Below are 19,079 nucleotides of genomic sequence, written 5' to 3'. Positions count from 1 at the left end.
GCCTTTAGGTATCCATGGAGGAGCCAAGCAAGTACAAAAGTTATACAGTGTCCAAGTGCACATGTGCGGACTTTTTAGCATCTTAGTGGAGGCGAGAGAAAGCAAGTGAAGCAAGAGTGCCCTGCCCAGTGGCTGCCATGCCGCCACGTGGGATCCAGAGACAACATAAAATCGGTATTAGATAAAATTCTCATAAAAAAATTCAATTGTTCACAGAACAATTGGTTACTAGTCATAGATAAACTATTAACATGCAATCTCACCCAAATCTTTCCATTCAAACAGCTATTTTTATCACATTTTTAAAGAAAATATGTGAAAGAAAATATTGTGGTACTTAAAATTTTGAATTTTTAATGAAAAATTACATGAAGCCAGAGTTTCCTGAGCTACTAGTAATTTTTACGGAAAGAAAATCATTATTTTTTAGTGGCCTTACATAACAAGGAGTGGACGTTAAAGTGCACTAGGCCATAGGCACCCCTTGTTCAAATTAGAAAAAGATGCCTTTCGTAACATAGTTTTTCTTCCATATGCTGAAATTATCATTGTATTATTTTACTTTTAAGAACAAATGACTTAATGTCATCTACTCTAAACTTTTAACAAATGTATAAATTGATCATGTCTAAAAGTGAATGGTATCTCTTTAGTTGTACAGTGCACAATCTGTGCAACTCTGTTTGGTAGCCCTGAGACACTCCCTCTGTGCAAAAAACCTTTTCTAGAGCCTATTTTTTTTAAGCTCTATGTAGCTATATGTGTAGCTACATGTATATGTAGCTATATGCCTTATTGGTTGGACTGCTTTAACAAAGGATCTTAAAATTCAGTAACTCAAAAAAGATACAAGTTATCTTTCTCTCATATAACAGTTTAGCAAATTATAGCCTATGAGCCAAATTTGGTGCCCAACCTCTTTTTGCATGGTCCTCAAGTTAAGAATTTTACATATTTAAATGGCTGGTAAGGAAACAAATAATAAACAAAAAATCAAATGTATGAAAGGAGAAATATATGGCCTACAAAACCTGAAATGAAAAAAATTTGCTGACCCCTAGCATAAAGGCTGTCGGATGCTCCAAGACAAGAAAGAAACTCTGTGCCACAAGGTCACTCATGGACTCAGATTTATTCTATCATATTGCTCTACTACCCCTCACCCAGGATATCATCTTCATCTGTATGGTCAAGGTTAGTACATTACCACAATTTCCACATCCTAGTCATTGCAAAGGGTACAGTTAAAGTAAATGTCAAGCACTTCTTTTTTTAAAACTAAGACCAGACGTTTCATGTATCACACCCCATTGAATCACATGGCCAGAAACCTAGCATATTGCCATGGTGAACTACAAGGTTAGGGGGAAATGTAATCTGGCTGCACAGCCACGTGTTCAGCCAAAATCCCGACTTCTATGACTAAAAAGTAAGAGAGGCAGTGACTGGTAGAGGGTAGCTCCCCATTAAATAGTTGGACATAATTTAACAACTGAACAACCACCACCATCATATCCTTCTGCACTCCCAGCTCACCTCCCGCAATACCTGCCTTGCATTTCCTCTCCAAGTAACCAAGGTTGCTATTATCCTAATCATTATCGGGATATTTTTTATTTGTTTAATCATCTATGTTCAAGTCTCTGAACTATATAGTTTAATTCCTTTAAACAGTCAGTTTCCTTGGTTCCTCCAGATTAGGTTATGGTTTACACTTTTCGAGAATATTTCACGTCTTGTGTGTGTTAGTCATTCAGTCATGTCTGACACTTTGTGACCGCATGGACTGTAGCCCACGAGGCTCCTCTGTCCATGGAATTCTCCAGGCAAGAACACTGGAGCGGGTAACCATTCCCTTCTCCAGGGGATCTTCCTGACCCAAGGATCAAACCTGGGTCTCCTGCACTTCAGGCGGATTCTTTAATAGTGAACAACAGCAACAAAAAAGGAATGTATGTTAATGCTGGATAGCAAAAAGATGCCTTTCCTTAAATCACACAGATAAAATAAACTTTTATAAACACTGCCCATTTTCATGCTATTAGGAAAAGAACAAAAGAATAAAAATTATTCATAGCAACATGTTTATTTAAGCCCTAGCAAAGCTTTCATTTACAAGCAAATATTTTTTGGGGAAAAGATCACAGGACAATATTTTCAAGTGTCATGTCACTCACATAAAAATTAAACTTGCAGAATTTACAAATTAATATTCTGAGCAGGCATAAATTATACATCCTTTTGTAAAATCCAATCTACAGCATTTAAAATTCATAGTTACAACATAAGACATTCTCTCTTTACAGTCTACCTATTTACATAGCTTTTCCCACTGCAGATGATAAGGTTCTCATCATAGCTACCAAGGTTTGCAAACACAGTATAATTAAAATATATTTAGCAGCATATAAAAATTAGATTAAAAGGGAAAGAAATACTACTATTAAATAAAAATGAAACGGAAAGGTGGATAATAGAAACAACTCCATAGGAAAATAGATCGAAATATATTTCTGTTAGGACATCAAAAATGTTTCCCATCACAGAATGTATGCACAGCACTAATAAAATAATTTAACAGCATTTTAGTCCTGAGCACACAAAATAGCACTGCAAAACTTTGGTCAATACAAGTAAATGTCAACATCTAACACAATCTGTTTAACATTCTTTGTTAGTAGATTAAAGTCAAATCCATTTTATGAAAAATCACCATCAATAATATTCTCACATCTTTTTCGTTACATTAAAAGAGCTTTTAAATTTGGGAACCCTCTGTAGACTGACATAAATACCAGACAAACCAATGTTTGACTAACATTCCCTTATGCTTCAAATATGTAAATCAGCTGAACAGACTATATGAATGAGATAACAGTGGGTGGCATTGTATTCTAAGTGTATTTTCTGTCACAAAAGCAGACATTTTGCATTTCAGATAATTTGAAGATGTTCTTTATAGATAGGCACAAAAATCCAGCCACAATAAAAGTGTGAATCAAGCAGTGTATCAATTATAGGTTATATATGCATTGGTAGATATTAAAATTTAGCACATAGAGTACACAATTTTTTTAGAATACCATTTATATTCAGTAGTTGGATTCATATATATTTTCCAGTTAACTCCATTCACAAGTTTTTGCCTAATAAATGCAGGACAACATTTTCCATAAAGACGATAAAGTATTATCACAGTATTCAGTTTCTGACTATCTTCATTCATGTTTAGTTACTGGCAATATCTTCCCCCAAATCTCCTGTGTCAGAGATTTGACCATCTTGCAAATTTCGAGTCTTCCAAATTCTCACAGTTCGATCACTACAAAATAATAAATTAAAAATGAACATGTGAAAACAGATGGAAAGACACAGTTCTTAGAAATACTTACCAAGAAACATTTACAGAAAAGGTATTTAATAGATATAGATAAAAATACATTTTCCCATAGGTATATCAAATAGGTACCCATAATAATGAAATTAAAAAGTTTATATTATCAAAGGGTTACTATGTGCCAGGTGTTGTTACTATGTTCCCCTCACACACATTAACTCATTTTATTCTCTTTACCTACCATAAGATACAGATAATGCCATTATACCCTATTTATGATGAGCAAATTGGGGTCCAAAGAAGTTAACTAATTTGCCTGAGATCAAGCTTCCCTGGGGGTCCAGTAGTTAAGACTTCACCCTTCCGCTATGTATGCTGCGCAGTGCAGCCAAAAAAATAAAAATCTGCCCAAGATCACAAAGTAAGTGAAAGCGTCAGGATCTGAAACCCGCAGAGGCTACATTGAAGCTACATTGATCCAGTCAGTATACATGGTCAGAGGTCTCAGGCAGAAGAGCCCAGAGTAAGAGCACAGTGAGGAGGCCAGGGCAGGGATTCCAGAGGGTTGGTGAATCTGTCAATATTCAGGAAGAATCACGTTCAGGTGAAATCAGCATAAGCTACTAGGAATTAGGCAAACACTCTACTTATCATAGAACATAGATGATTCAATGCATTTCTGAGAAGACTTAACTTTTATTCACCTAACATGTGGCTTCTGGGTACTAGTCATTAGACAGTTATATTTCTCCTAGCTCTAGAAAGACAGTGTTGCTTTTCTCCAATTTTTTAATAAGCCCAAAGCCAAAAGAAAGAGTTGCCACAAAACTGTAGAGTTTAAAAGCATTTCAAAGATTATGTAGCATATTTTGAGGATGTAGAAGGTTTAGTGACTTGTCATTGTAGTATTGCAGAAGACAGAGTTGAGCCTAGAATCCAGGCTTTCTAGTTTGTAATCAATAATTTTCTCATCCCTAATTCTTACCACATGGGGGGGAAAAATCACATTTTTTCTATTTTTTAAATTTACATGAAATAATGATATTAACTAAGCTTACCACAGTAATCATTTCATTATATGTGTAAATCAAGTTATTATACTGTTATACCTTAAACTTAAACTGTGTTATTATGTCAATTATATCTCAATAAAACTGGGGGAATATAATAATCTTTCACCAGCCCACACAGCACAGATAATTGAAAACAGCAAGGGGTTATGTTCACTTGTCTACCCATTTATCCATTCCATTTATTCATTCAACCATCCACTCAACAAATGTTTATTGGGAACTTGCAGTGTCCCAGGCATTATTCTATGGGTTTGGGATCAATTAAAAATAAATGAATAGCAGAATCCTATGCCTTTGTAGATCATATATTCAAGCAAAAAGAGACAGACAATAAAACATGAAAAAAATTATATACTTTATTGGAAAGTAATAAATGTGTCAGAAAAATTAGAGTATGGCAAAGGGGATCAGGATCAGGAGTGGTAGGTGATAAGAAAGATTACAATTTTAAATAAAATCACAGGGTTATTCTTACTGAGAAAGAAAGATGTTAGAAGATCATGATCTCTGAAGGCACTTCGGGCAAATGTCTTAAGGCTGGAGTAAGCCTGCTATGTTCAAGACCAGCAAAGATATTATCAGTGCTATAAGAAAAGGCGCATGCTAGAGGGTATTAGAAGGTTAAGACGAGAGAGAACAAATGCTCAAAGGGTTTATATCAGGTACAGCCTCTACTTTAGGTAAAATGGATGACCAACACAAGTTTTGAGCAGAGAAAGAACAAGATGATCATAATTTTTAAAAATTTAAAAAAATTACTCTGGTATCTGTTTGAGAATAGGCTACATACGGGCAAGGGACCCTGTTTAGGAGGCTATTGTAGTAATAATCCAAGAGCACATCTAGGGTCAGTGAGGTAACAAAAGGCAGGGTGAGAAGTAGTCAGATTCTAGATGCAATGTAAAGGTAGAATACCAACATAGTTTGCTTATGAATTGGATATGTATGAAAGAAAGGGAGGAATGAACTGAGCAACAGAAAAAAAAAAGAGACGCGATCAGCTGACATGGAGAAGGGCATAGGATGAGCAGCTTTCTTAGGAAGGCTGGGAGTTCAGCTTTGGACATACAAAATCTAAGATGAGCAAACTTCCACTACTAGTCATGTTAGAGTAACTTGTGCCAGGTTAATGCTCCTGTGAGTTAACACAAAGTGAAAACTTGACGAAATACATGGAACAACCATTTTCAGAAACTGGGGGATGGGTACTTTAGGCCTATAATTCCTGAGAAAAGGGAAACAAGAGAAGGTGAGCTCTGTGACAGCCCTGGCTTTCGGTTTGGAAGCACTTGCTGCCACTAAGCAAGGAAGAGGGGAAATAAACAGAAGACCTCAGAATTAGAGTTGAAAAGAAATAAAAATCTAGGAAGTGTGAAATAGCTGTAATTTGTAAAACCAAACAGAGAAGAGGGGAGAGCTATGCAAAAAGGACTATGGAGTTACAGGGAAAAACATTCCATCGATCTACATACAAAGGGGTCCCCTAAGGTCTTTGACTGAAGGTTAAGCTGCACAGGAGTCAAGTCAGACTCTACAGCCAGACCAAAACACAGCTGTGAGTCAAGTTCTGACCAGTAAAGTAGAGAATAGCATCAAACATTCAAGACATTCAGTAAAAACCCCAGAGTTGAAGTCTCAAAAAGATGAGCTGAACCACAAGTAACTCACATAACTTTAAATAAAACCTAACTGTCTTTAAAGGAATAAAACAAAATCCAGATACTCAAAACACAACACTACAATGTTCAAGATTCAATAAAATATTACATGACATAAAATCAGAAAAAATGGCTGAGTAATATTCCATGGTGTATATGTACCACAGCTTCCTCATCCATTCGTCTGCTGATGGGCATCTGGGTTGCTTCCATGTCCTGGCTATTATAAACAGTGCTGCGATGAACATTGGGGTGCATGTGTCTCTTTCAGATCTGGTTTCCTTGGTGTGTATGCCCAGAAGTGGGATTGCTGGGTCATATGGCAGTTCTATTTCCAGCTTTTTAAGAAATCTCCACACTGTTTTAATCAGTTCTAATGAGATGGATGAAACTGGAGCCCATTATACAGAGCGAAGTAAGCCAGAAAGATAAAGACCATTACAGTATACTAACACATATATATGGAATTTAGAAAGATGGTAACGATAACCCTATATGCAAAACAGAAAAAGAGACTCAGATGTATAGAACAGACTTGTGGACTCTGGGAGAAGGCGAGGGTGGGATGTTTCAAGAGAACAGCATTGAAACATGTATATTATCTAGGGTGAAACAGATCACCAGCCCAGGTTGGGTGCATGAGACAAGTGCTCGGGCCTGGTGCACTGGGAAGACCCAGAGGGATCGGGTGGAGAGGGAGGTGGGAGGGGGGACCGGGATGGGGAATACATGAAAATCCATGGCTAATTCATTTCAATGTATGACAAAAACTACTGTAATGATGTAAAGTAATTAGCCTCCAACTAATAAAAATAAATGGAAAAAAAAAAACAGAAAAAATAAGACCTATAATCATAAGAAAAATCAATCAATGCAACAGATCCAGAAATCATATATGACAGAATCACTTATACAAGGACTGTGAATTATAAAGTACCTCAGTTTTCCCACCTATAAAATAGGGATTACAATAATACTCATTTTCTAGAGTTCTTATGAAGATTAAGTGAGTTAATGCCTGAAAACACTTAGAACAATGTCTGGTAGATACTAAGTCCTATATAAAGGTTTGTTAGGTAATGAATAAATAGAACTAATTTGAAAATAGGCCTTCTAATTTTATTGGTTATTTTCCTGATTTTATGTTACATGGTAAATAAATACATCTGCATCTGATGCACCATGGGTAAAGTGAGGACATTTTTAGTTTCTCAAAAATAAAACTGTATCATGGAAGAAAAATATTACATCATACCTCAGTGATCAGACCTCAGTAAGTCATAACAATTTTATAGTGTCCCACAGCTATGAGGGGTATTATTTCCCACGAATTGTCAAGGACAAAACAAGCTTTTAAGGGAATAAATAAAAGTGATGAAACTTAAGAAAGTAATGTATCTCAGAAATAGCATCAATGAAGCATTTAAGGTAAGCATCTTAGAAAAACACAAAAGAAATCTGCTCTGATATATTTTAGAGATGAGATAAAGTAAATTTAAATGAGACAAGGGATTCAGGGGAAACAGCACAAATAAAAAGAGACACCACAGAAATTTAGCAGAAGTTTCAAAATAAAATCAGGATAATTGTGTATTTAGGACAGATGAATCAAGAAATGGCTCAATAAATAAAGTAACATAATCGGTACACAAATGACATAAGGAGATTTTCATGAAAAATTGCATTTTATTTGAATGAGATGAACACCTCACATTATATATATATATTATAGCACATGATTTCCTTTCCAAAAGTACTTATGCATAATGTATTATGATATAATACATATGATGTCATTTTTATAGTCACATCTCTACACCTTCTTCAAGCATCTTCCTATATGTCACTGAGAAAGTAAGATCTTCACTGTCCACTCTATTGGAACCCCTGTTCCCCAGTGACACTCTCATCTCCCTTCCCTGCTTTCTTTTTCTACATAGATCTCTTACCATGTAACATATTTTACTTATTCATTTTCTTTTCTTCTCCTTACAATGAAATTAGGATTTATATCTGTTTTGTTCTATTCTCTATTCCTAAGATTCTGGAACAGTGCCTGGCACACAGGAGATTCATAATGAATAAGCAAATGAGCAAATAAATTAATCAATTCAGCCATTCTAAGAGGGAGGGAGTATACATTATTACTATGTACTTAGACCTTAAAGGAGGTGGAAGAGGCATAAAAGAGTTTTTTTTTTTTTATGATTTGGTCTGAATGTGAAGAATGAGGCAAGTTTGCTGCCTTTTCTGGGAAGACAATTTAGAAATGAATCGCTTCTGAAAGATTTTTTAAAAATTAAAACTGCTACAGGAAGATCTGGTAGCGGACTTCCTAGTCGAAGCAGAGAGCTGATACAGCAGTAACGCTATTATCATATAACCTGGGGAGCCCAAACTCGGTGACCACAGTGCATCTCAGAAAATATAAATAAGACACCACTAATAAGACATTGGAATAGCTGTAATAAAAGAAAGATTTCATATGTTCTACATTTCCAAATATTTACAACCTATAGTCTTTATTGAATCTGAACACAAGTACCCAACAGGAGAAACTTACTCCGCTGCAGTAAAAATGTGGGTGGAATTAGCACAGATGGCATTGATAGGACTCTCATGACCTCTCATCTCGCCAGCTGGCACAAAGGTATCGATGTTCCAGAGCTTCAGAATGCCCCCTCTGCAGCCACTGAGCAAAAGTGGGTGGCCTGGCACCACTTCCAGGGCACAGACCCAATCCTTATGCGCATTTGGAACTTGCTGAGAGAAGAAAGAAAAATTAGCAGCTTAAGGGAAGCCTTTCAAACTGACATTTCCACACCAAAATAAGTTACCGAAGTTTTTATTGACAAATTCAAATCTTGGAACACTGAATTGGTCTGGAAACCATAAAAATTATTTCCTATGGAGTCACTCTTAGTGATTTAAACAGATAAATCTGTAATTTGCCCCTCAATTTAATTCACTAGTTATCATCAGTGTTATCAGTACTGAAGGCCTACAATGTTAAAAAAAATCTATAGAATCTAAAACACATGGAAAGTATACTGAATTTTTCAAACATCACTTCCTCTTCAAAGGAGTAAATATCTCACCTTTCTAGAAAATGTATCTCACACAACAAGTTTGAAAACGACAACCTGGTATGTAGACTATAAGGACTGTCTCCTAAAATCACTGCCTTAAATTTTGGAAGAGAACATAGCGGCCTATAGCTTTCTGAAGAAGGCTGGAGCTAACCTACATGTTTCACAATGAGTAAACAATACTTAGGGGCTTCCCTTGTGGTTCAATGGTAAAGAATCCACAGGCCAATCCAGGAGACTCAGGTTTGATTCCTGGGTTAGGGAGATCCTCTGGAGAAGGAAATGGCAACCCACTCCAGTATTCTTGCCTGGGAAATCCCATGAACAGAGGAGCCTGGCAGGCTACAGTCCATGGGGTCGCAAAAGAGTCAGACACAATTTAGTGATTAAACAACAACAAACAATAATTATAAGCTCAGACTATATGACCACATTTTATGCATATATATATTCATATATATAATATAAAAGACATCCTAGAATGTATATCTATAAAAGAAAAGCTTTTGAGTGCAATATATGTGCCTGTTGCCAGTTTTTTTTATTAACATTCATGCTACTTGTTCATTTTTTTTTTTTCCGCCTGATTGTAAGCAGAAAAGTGTGAGCAATTGCGATACATACATACACACTCATACATTTATAAGAAAAAGCCTGAAATTGAGAACAATTCCTCTGGGAATTAGGAAAAGCTACTGATATTTGATTATACTGACAAAACACTTCAACCCAGCTATCATTCTATAGGAAATGAGAGAACCACCATTCTTGGATGTATGAAAATGAGATGAAGAATCATTTAGACTGCTTTGACCCTAGCAAAACTTGATACTATGTGGAATATGTGTGGAAGTATTCAAAGTATTAGTTGCTCAGTCATGTCTGACTCTTCGCTATCCCATGGACAGTAGCCCATCAGGCTCCTCCGTCCGTGGAATTCTCCAGGCAAGAATACTGGTGTGGGTTGTCAGTCCCTTCTCCAAGGGATCTTCACAATTCAGGGATCAAACTTGGGTCTCCTGCATTGCAGGCAGATTCTTTACCATCTGAGCCACCAGGAAAACCCTTGGAATATGTGTACATAAAAACAAAACAAAATGAGAAACTGACTTCTTCACTCCACCTGTATTTAGTAAACACATGCACAGGGCAATCCCAGAGCTTCCAATTTTTATCAGAGTCTATCCTCTCTTATCTATGAGATATCATTAAATGTCTAATGTTGCCCTTTTCATAATTACTAACTCTGGTAGGTAATAATGAGACACTCTTTAAGAGAAAGCCCTGATTGATACCATCCTTAAAGGATGAAAATCTACATAGAGACTCTTCGTGTTCTTATTAGAATACTGATGACTTTGAAGTACCCACTCCATCCCATGAAAAGGTTTTGAATTACCTGTAGAAGATCTTTTTGAGCTAAATCCCATTTCTTGATTCCATTATCTCTGGACCCACTAAATAGGTTATCCCCATGTATGGTTAATGCTTCAATGCCATCATAATGAGGGGGCTCAAAATTGTGGGTGGGACTCACAGTTCCAAGGGCCCCTTCAGTTACATCAAACATCTAAATAAAAGCAAAATTAAAGTAGTCATCCTATTTAACGTACAAATAAGCACCTTAGGTATTCATTCATAGAAACATGTACACACGTATATTAACCAAATGTGACTTGTTTTGTTACGATATTTTACTAACAAAAATATTAACAAAAATAACTTGCTTAAAGTGACTCAGGATAAACCTGAGTCCTAATTTCACATGTTACATGCTTACATGTTTGTAAGCTCATAAGAAAGACAAGCAATTTTTTCATGTATAAGTGTACAAATGATATGTTAAATAATAAAAAAGTTACATATAATGATATGCTTGTTATTTAAACACAATCAGGCAGCTCTGCAATCCTGGTGGTCATCACAAATTCTCCAAAGCTGCTACTCAATTTCAGTCCCCTCAGTTGCCCTCATTTCTCTTAACTACTGAACTTGTGAGTTCCTAAAAAGTCTAGTATAACCAAAAATAGACTTTCTGGACCACCCTTTCCCCTCAGTTACAAAAGTTCCCTTTTATTCTCAAACATTCTCTTACCCTTCCCTTCTTTCCAAGATACTAAAGTGTACTTACTTTTTCTCAAGGTTCACATCTTCGATCTGATCAGATTCTTTTTTTGATCTGATTCACCAATTGCTACTACTTCACTCTTCACACCTTCCCTCTCCACTAAGCCCATTTTCTAACCATATAAACAGGCTCAAGTCTACCAATACAAAAATCCTCTTGCATTAACCATTCTATTTTCAAGTCGAACCCACTTCTCATCTCCTAACAAAAGTTTCTAAAAAAAAGACTACTTACACTCTGTCTCTCTTTATTACTATATTCTCTTTTTGTTCCTTTTGGTCCTTACAGGATTCCCCAAGGCTAAGTCATATCAACCTCTCTCCTTTGGCCATATCAACTACTCCTTAAACATCTGCTTCTATATTAATGGTTCTGAAACATATATGTCTAGTCATAACTTATCTTGGACTTTGTACTTGCCTTTCAAATGTCATATTGGCTTACATGAAGAGGTCCTCTATTAGTATTTCAAATTTAACATCTCCAGAATCAAACTTTTCATCTCTCCTCATCTTATCTGCTACTTGTGTAAAACAAACATGAAGTATACTTTATGTATACAAACATGTAATATACAAATATGAAGAAACAAACATGCCCAGTATAAAAGATGGTGATGATGAAATGTAAGCATTAGTTGGATGACTGAGGTAAAAAAGTCTTTAAAATCCCTCCCAACATATCCTCTATGAAAAAGTGAGAATATATTTTCAAATAAGACAACAAAATCAGGAACTGAGTGAGGAAAAGATCAGGAAAAAAAGTAACAGGCTAGAAACGAGAAAAAAGAACTGATTAAGAGAAAAGCATCCTAGGTACATCTGAATACTTCAAACTTATTTAATAGGAGAATAGAATTCAATAGCTTTATTATACACACTTTGATGTAATGATCCTTGGAGCCAGTGATGATTAGATCTTGTCCATTAGAAATCTGATCCACAGTAAGACACATAACAGGGCCTAGATGTCCTGTCAACTTTCCTGTGGACTGAAACCTTTAAAAAGAAAGAAAAACAATTTTGTTTGAAAATATTTCTTAGTATGCTGAGGCTAAGTCTCAACAAAAATAACAGTCTTTGCTAAAACTGTTCTTTTTTGATTTAACTCCACCTCTATGCAACTCTCCTCAAATTAAGAGTAAAAAAATAGCCAAATTAATTGATTCTCTGATGGAAGTTTAGGAATCCTAAATAAGTTATTCCAAAGTGACTGATGTCATTCAGATAGCAAAAAAGCATCAAAAGTCCAAAAACTTGCCTAGGGCTAATTTTAACTCCAACCTAAGTCCAGATAAACCTTAATCTGTTAAATGTCTCAACCTATTATAGACATATGATTGATTTATTAGGGTCAGTTTTAAATTTGACCAAAACAACTATGTCACTGATATAATTAGAAAATAAAAATTTGGAGAAAGTAAGATTATTTTATTACACACACATATTTTCATATATACACATATATGTACACATGCATTATATACATACACATATGCACATATGTGTACATCAGAAAATATAGTCCATTTCATCAGTTATTACAAAGATATAAAAATGGCCAGGAATATATACGACTGGTAGAAAAATATGTGATGTCCATTGTCAGGAGGTGGCAATAAACCTTTGCTTCATAATCCTACCTCAAATCAAGCTGCTGGAATACAGAGATATATTTGGCTTCTAGAATATTACTATTTCTTGTAACTCTTTTTTACAGTTAATTTATTAAGATGAATCTGCATTTAATTATGTTGCTGAAATCAAGCAAGTTTCAAAGGATCTAACTTTTCAGCAGATAAGAAAGTGTAAAAATTTTTAGAAGCTGGTATCTTTTCTGCCTCATGTCATGATGTTGAGTATCATCCTCCATGGTACTCTGAATACAAGTCAAGTTTAATATCTTAAAGAGTAAGCCCAGTTCTCATCACATTCCAAATTTTCTTAAACAAACACTGTTTTCAACTTTCTACTTCTTATTTCTAAAATGGTACTCATGACTGTGTTTCTTCTTTCTGTTCTCATTTATTTATCTATAAGTTATGCTTATTATACTTTTTCAGCCAACCATTAAAATGTTCAGTTCAGTTCATTTCAGTTGCTCAGTCGTGTCCACCTCTTTGTGAGCCCATAAACTGCAGCACACCAGGCCTCCCTGTCCATCACTAACTCCTGGAGTCCACCCAAACCCATGTCCATTGAGTCGGTGATGCCATCCAACCATCTCATCCTCTTTTGTCCCCTTCTCCTCCTGCCCTCAATCTTTCCCAGCATCAGGGTCTTTTCAAATGAGTCAGCTTTTCGCATCAGGTGGCCAAAGTTACAAGTAATAAATAGTTACCCTCAAAATTTCTAAAATAAATTTCCCTTTGATTTATCACTGACAAAACCCTTCTACATGGGATTATTACCTGAATTACCAACTTTACTCAGAATCTTGTAATTGCCTATTTTGTGGCTTTTACTCTCCATTATAAGATGAGTTCTAAGAAGGTGGACATCAAATTTGTCTTGCATAATCTATATCTCCAATACCTACCATAGTGTTGGTATAATGCCTGCCACAGTTGATGCTGAGTAAATATTTGTTAACTAATAAATAAATATTCCCTTGCTGCCAACATTTTAAGAACTAGAAAAGAATCTAAAATAAACACTCAAATGAAGGATGAAAACTCCTACTTCATGGCAAATAAAAATCAAATCAAAGATGTAATGCATGATATTCTCTTTTTACTTACTTCATCTTCTTAATACTTCATCATATATACATATACAATTTTATATTCATAAAAATCCTGTGAAGACTTATGATCAAACTTATAAGGTTTATAAACTGAAAATTTTGAAATATAAAATGCATAAGTGATGTTACCAAAAAATAATTCTTTCAAAGGTACTGATGCAACTAGCATGAGTTGTAAACAATACAACCCAGTCTTTATAGTCTTCCTAGTAAACAATACAACTTATAGACAAGTATTAATAAAGTCTATTTTCTCTCATATACTTTTTTCCCCAGCAATGGAGATTAAAAGAAAGGAAAATTTTTAGTGGGCTAATGAGGATAGACAAGACATTTAGGGGTGCTGAATCAAACAGAAAAATCTAGGATTTTATATTAACTTCTGGGGTTATATAAATTAGATTGCACTGGCACTAATATTAATGTGTGAAAATTACATTTGCCATATACAGGAAGTACATTTTCTTTAAAATTTTACCTTTTAAGATCCCACATTCTGACAGCATTTCCAGAGGCTGCATAGAGGAAAGTCCCAGTTGGGTTTAGTGAAATTTGATTGATCTGGTTTTCCCCCGAAGGAATAGCAACTGTTCGGCTAGTACTTGCAGAACAAGCATCTCCAAGAGTAACCTGACCTGAAGACCTTAACAGAGACAAAACAAAGTAAGTCACAATTCTGGACAAGAGTTAGTCATAGAATTCCTTAAATTTTCAGGAGACTGGCTGTAGGCAATATCTGTATTGTTTGGTCACTGTCTGCACTACACCTAGCACAGAACTTCACAGGCACATAGGTGACACTAATAAATGAATACTTTCACAGATAAATGAAAAAACGAATGAAGAAAATAAGATGGCATGGCTTAAGACTCTTACTTTGCAAGTCATAACACTAGGAGTTTGGGGCTCTATTAGTCACTGGGCCATGTTCAGGCATGTCTGACTCTTTGCTACCCCATGGACAGTAGCTCGCCAGGTTCCTCTGTCCAGGGAATTTTCCAGGCAAGAATATTGGAGAGGGTTGCCATTTCCTACTCCAGGGGATCTTCCCCAACCCAGGGATTGAACCCATGTCTCCTGCATCTCCTGCACTGAAAGGCAGGCTCTTTACCACAAAGCCACGTGGGTACCCAGGCTTTGGGCCCCATTAGAGATGACTTAAATGTGATTCAGAAAAGACTAGATGACAAAGATAACAAAACTCAACAAATGATGTGTGCATGTGCTCAGTCGTTCAGTTGTGTCTGACTCTGTGACCCCACAGATTGTAGCCCGCCAGGCTCAACAGATGAGACAGTGCCACAAAGCTAACTCATTTTCCTGCAGCTTGCAGAAATCCACTGAAGAACAAACCAATGTTTCTCCATATATAAGATATGACCCTTTGAGTAAAGGTTTTTGTATATTTTAACCCAATCATATATGGATTGCTTACTATGTGGAAAAGACTTAAACATGATTTATTTCCTCAGTTAAATTCTAAATAGCAAATATATTTTTCAATTTTGAATCATTTTATTAGCTAACTTCCAAAAAAATTAAGTTACAATCAACATTTTCAAATGATTTTAATGAGTCAACCGGATTGGTAAATTTCTAAGATAGTGTTTTTTCCTATAAAATTTCCCTCAAGAGACCTGTATTCAGCACAGTAAATAATTAGTAGTCTCAACATATAAAATAGCACTTAAGTGTTAATAATCTTCACTCTACAAATTAGTAAAAATTAACCACCTTTATGCTCCTTTCTCTTAATTAAACCAATAGAATTCATCTTTTAATTAAAATTGTAATTATGTGAAACAGTTCATCAATCTTATGGGAAAAGGAATCATTATTTGTTCTATGTTTTAAAGACATATATAATAACAGATGCAGGAAACAAATTCATTCTCCAGTTGTCCAATCTACAGTTATGAAACACAGGTTAATATCAAAGCAGTGTAAGTCTTAAGAAAAACATTCCTCAATTATTCAGTTATTCAATAGATGCTAACTGAATTTTGCAAATACTTCTTAATGGTCTATGATGGTGATTTCAGCCATTTTCCAAGGAGAGGCATTCATTTGAAGCAAGTAAGTAAATCATTTTACTACATCAAGTAATAATGAAAATTCAACTCCTTAGTTTTGGGGAGGAAGGAACTATGAAATGTGTATTGAATTGTAGATTAAATATGAATTCTCCTTTTCTGTTTAATATTGACCTATTGTATTTTATTTTCTCAGTATTTTTTTACCTTATGTTATATACATTCTTATTGTAAACATTTTAATATTTTTTGCAAGTGGACAGGTATAAATAAACAAAAATGCATATATAGACCTATCTTTTCTTATATCTTGTAAAGAAGAACTATTTGCCCCTTATGCTACTTGTCTCTAAGTTACTTACGTTAGCGTTCGAACACACTTTGCTGAATCTCTGATATCCCACACCTTAATATAAGATGTTGACACAGTGAAGACCAAGCTTGTGTAATTACAATATTTTACAGATACTACATTGTTGGGATGACCTCCCAGTGACATTATCTCCTGCCCAGTCACCAGATTCCATACTTTACATGTACGATCTAAAAGCAAATAAAAAAGAGGAAATATTGTCAATAAGAACTAAATTAGATTCTCTTAGCAATAACAATTTCTCTCCTATGAGAAAAAATGAGATAAGAAAATGGTAATTATTTAATTAACTTACAATAGCATCCTAACTCTATCCTTGACACTTTGCAGCAGGTTCAAGGGCAAAGTAGGTATAAAGGATTAGATGAAAGCTAGGATATCTGGTGTATGTATCAAGTGGTATTAAAGAATAATTATACAAAATTTTAAAATAGACATATTGATAGTCTTATTTCAAATTGCCCCTGAATTTAAAATGGCCATCCCAAACCAGCCTCTTCAAAACATTTGGTTTTGATAATTGCTTACCTACTCACAACACTCCACATGCAGAACTACATACACATTTCTTTTCCAGAGGTCACTAATTGACTTCATTAACATAATCATAAACTTGATCATAAAACTATTCTATTCAATACTTTGCCTTTCTGATATAAGTATCTAATTATCCTGGAGAAATAAATTTAATTTACTAGAAAATTAATACTTTTACAGAGCAAATTTTTTTTTAATTGGGGAATTGCTTGCTATTGTAAAATTTACAAGTGCTGGCAAGATTCTTCCCTTTATCTTTTAATATCCTTAAATGCTAAAAGACTTTAACTAGCTTCCCAAATTCCTACACACGCTTCCTTCTCATCTTTCCAGTCTCATTATCCACCACTTCTACATATATTCTACTTTTCAAGCCAACTGGATTTAGTTTCCAAAACCACTTCTACCTTCATGTCTCTGCTTACACTGCTCTCTAATCTTGGTTGCCAATTTTTATTTGCCAATATCCAAACAATCCAGTAAGGTTCATCCTAAGTGCCTCCTCATCAAAGCCTTCCTTATTTTTCACATTTTAGCAAAATCTCTTTCTCTTCTGAAACCCCAAATATTCATGTATAACTCTTCAAATCATTTATAGTTAATTTCTAGTTGCCTCCAAGTGCAGGTTTGATGATGCGCAGACCTAAGTTTTTCATCCTGGCTCTTCCACTTACTAGTTAAGCTTATCTGGAAAAATCATTTAATTCCTGGAATCTTCAGCTTCTTGATCTATAAAATGAGGATGCAACATTGGCGTTGTTGTGAGAATTAAATGAGGTAAAATTTTCATAGTGGCTAGTATAGTTTCAGACACTTATTAAGGGCTCAAGAAATGGTGGTTGCTACCCATCTTATTCTTTTACCACACTGTACATTGTAATGGCCTTTTATGGATTTTTACATAGCCTGTGTTACTAAGCTCAGGGCTTCGCATACATTAGGTGCTCAATTAGCAAACTGAGATGTATTCCTTCATCATTCTATTCACGTAACATCAACAGAGATTTTACTTTCTTCTCAACTATGCAATTATTTTATATTTTATATAGTTCAGCAGTTGAACAACATTATCTTTCAGATTCTTATGAGTCTTAAGCAGTTTGACATTTTTCAAAACCTGTTAAAATGTAATCATTAAAAAGATCTGTTAAATATTCACATGACACAACTATTAGCACCTTTTGATCCAGTGAAAAGAAGATCATCAGTAGAATCCACACAGAGCACAGCTTTTGTATGCCCTTCAGCTATATGAACGCACTGAAGTGGAGAAGTTCTGATTCCTTTTGAAGCTGGAAACGGATTGATTATGCCCCTGAGATGGGGAGAAAAATAAGATTTACTTCAGCAGCTATATCATGAAACTACTTTTTATTTCTCTGACTTTAAGAAGTTGTTCTAAATAATTGGTACTATAGAAACACCAGAGTTGGACACGACTGAGTGACTGAAAAACCAGATTGTTCCTTATCTTTTTTTAAAGTAAAGGGACAAAGTGTGAAATTAGTAGTGATGAAGTGCATCAACTATTTAGGAATCAGCTAGCAGCTGTATTCTGCAAAGAGCAAAGTCAACAATACATTTGAATTTTCTCACTAACAATTTTATCTCTTCAATTTAATAAAGTAATATTGGGAGCTATTCAAATATAGTAAATTATGAAAAATAAGAAGTATTAATGATGGAAAACTGGAAGATGTAACTATCAGACTGGAATTCTATGTCAAAAAAAGACATTTTAAAGATGGTATAATACATACTACCTAAAATACTAAGAAAGCAAATTTCAAACAAATTTGAAGAAATACAAGAATGATTGCATAAATAGATATCTAAAGGGAGAATGGCTCAAAAATAACAAAAGCTTTTAAAATTCTAACAATTTCAAAGAAGATTTTTTTTAAAAAAAGAATAAGATACTAAAAGAATAGTGATGCTCTTTGGACCTTTCTCCTAACTTTAATGTTTTTTGAATTTCTGCTTTATGCCACTGGACTATGAACTGTGGAAATGTAAAGTTTATCAAGACACTGTCCCTATCTTAAAGAAGTTTAAGACAGAATCTGAATTGAAATCATTGTATTGGGAACACTAAAAATGAGAATG

General features: G+C 34.8%; 1 protein-coding gene across 14 annotated transcripts in view; it reads right to left on the bottom strand.

The window, feature by feature from the left end:
- Positions 1-2,067: 2,067 nt before the first annotated feature.
- The window catches only part of KIF21A (kinesin family member 21A), a 174,268-nt gene continuing 157,256 nt past the window's right edge, over positions 2,068-19,079 (bottom strand). For all 14 annotated transcript variants that reach the window (XM_070454578.1, XM_070454574.1, XM_070454576.1 and 11 more), the window contains 7 exons: positions 18,152-18,288; positions 16,426-16,606; positions 14,509-14,673; positions 12,166-12,283; positions 10,557-10,727; positions 8,632-8,831; positions 2,068-3,322 (listed from right to left, as the gene is read on the bottom strand). In XM_070454578.1, the coding sequence (XP_070310679.1) occupies positions 3,229-3,322; positions 8,632-8,831; positions 10,557-10,727; positions 12,166-12,283; positions 14,509-14,673; positions 16,426-16,606; positions 18,152-18,288 (1,066 nt within the window). In that variant the 3' untranslated portion in view covers positions 2,068-3,228. The remainder of the gene's footprint in view (positions 3,323-8,631; positions 8,832-10,556; positions 10,728-12,165; positions 12,284-14,508; positions 14,674-16,425; positions 16,607-18,151; positions 18,289-19,079) is intronic.

Source organism: Odocoileus virginianus, chromosome 24 (genome assembly GCF_023699985.2).
Source record: "Odocoileus virginianus isolate 20LAN1187 ecotype Illinois chromosome 24, Ovbor_1.2, whole genome shotgun sequence".
NCBI classification, from domain to species: domain Eukaryota; kingdom Metazoa; phylum Chordata; class Mammalia; order Artiodactyla; family Cervidae; genus Odocoileus; species Odocoileus virginianus.
Note: the sequence above shows the minus strand (reverse complement) of the source record. Positions and strands in the feature narration are given on the sequence as shown.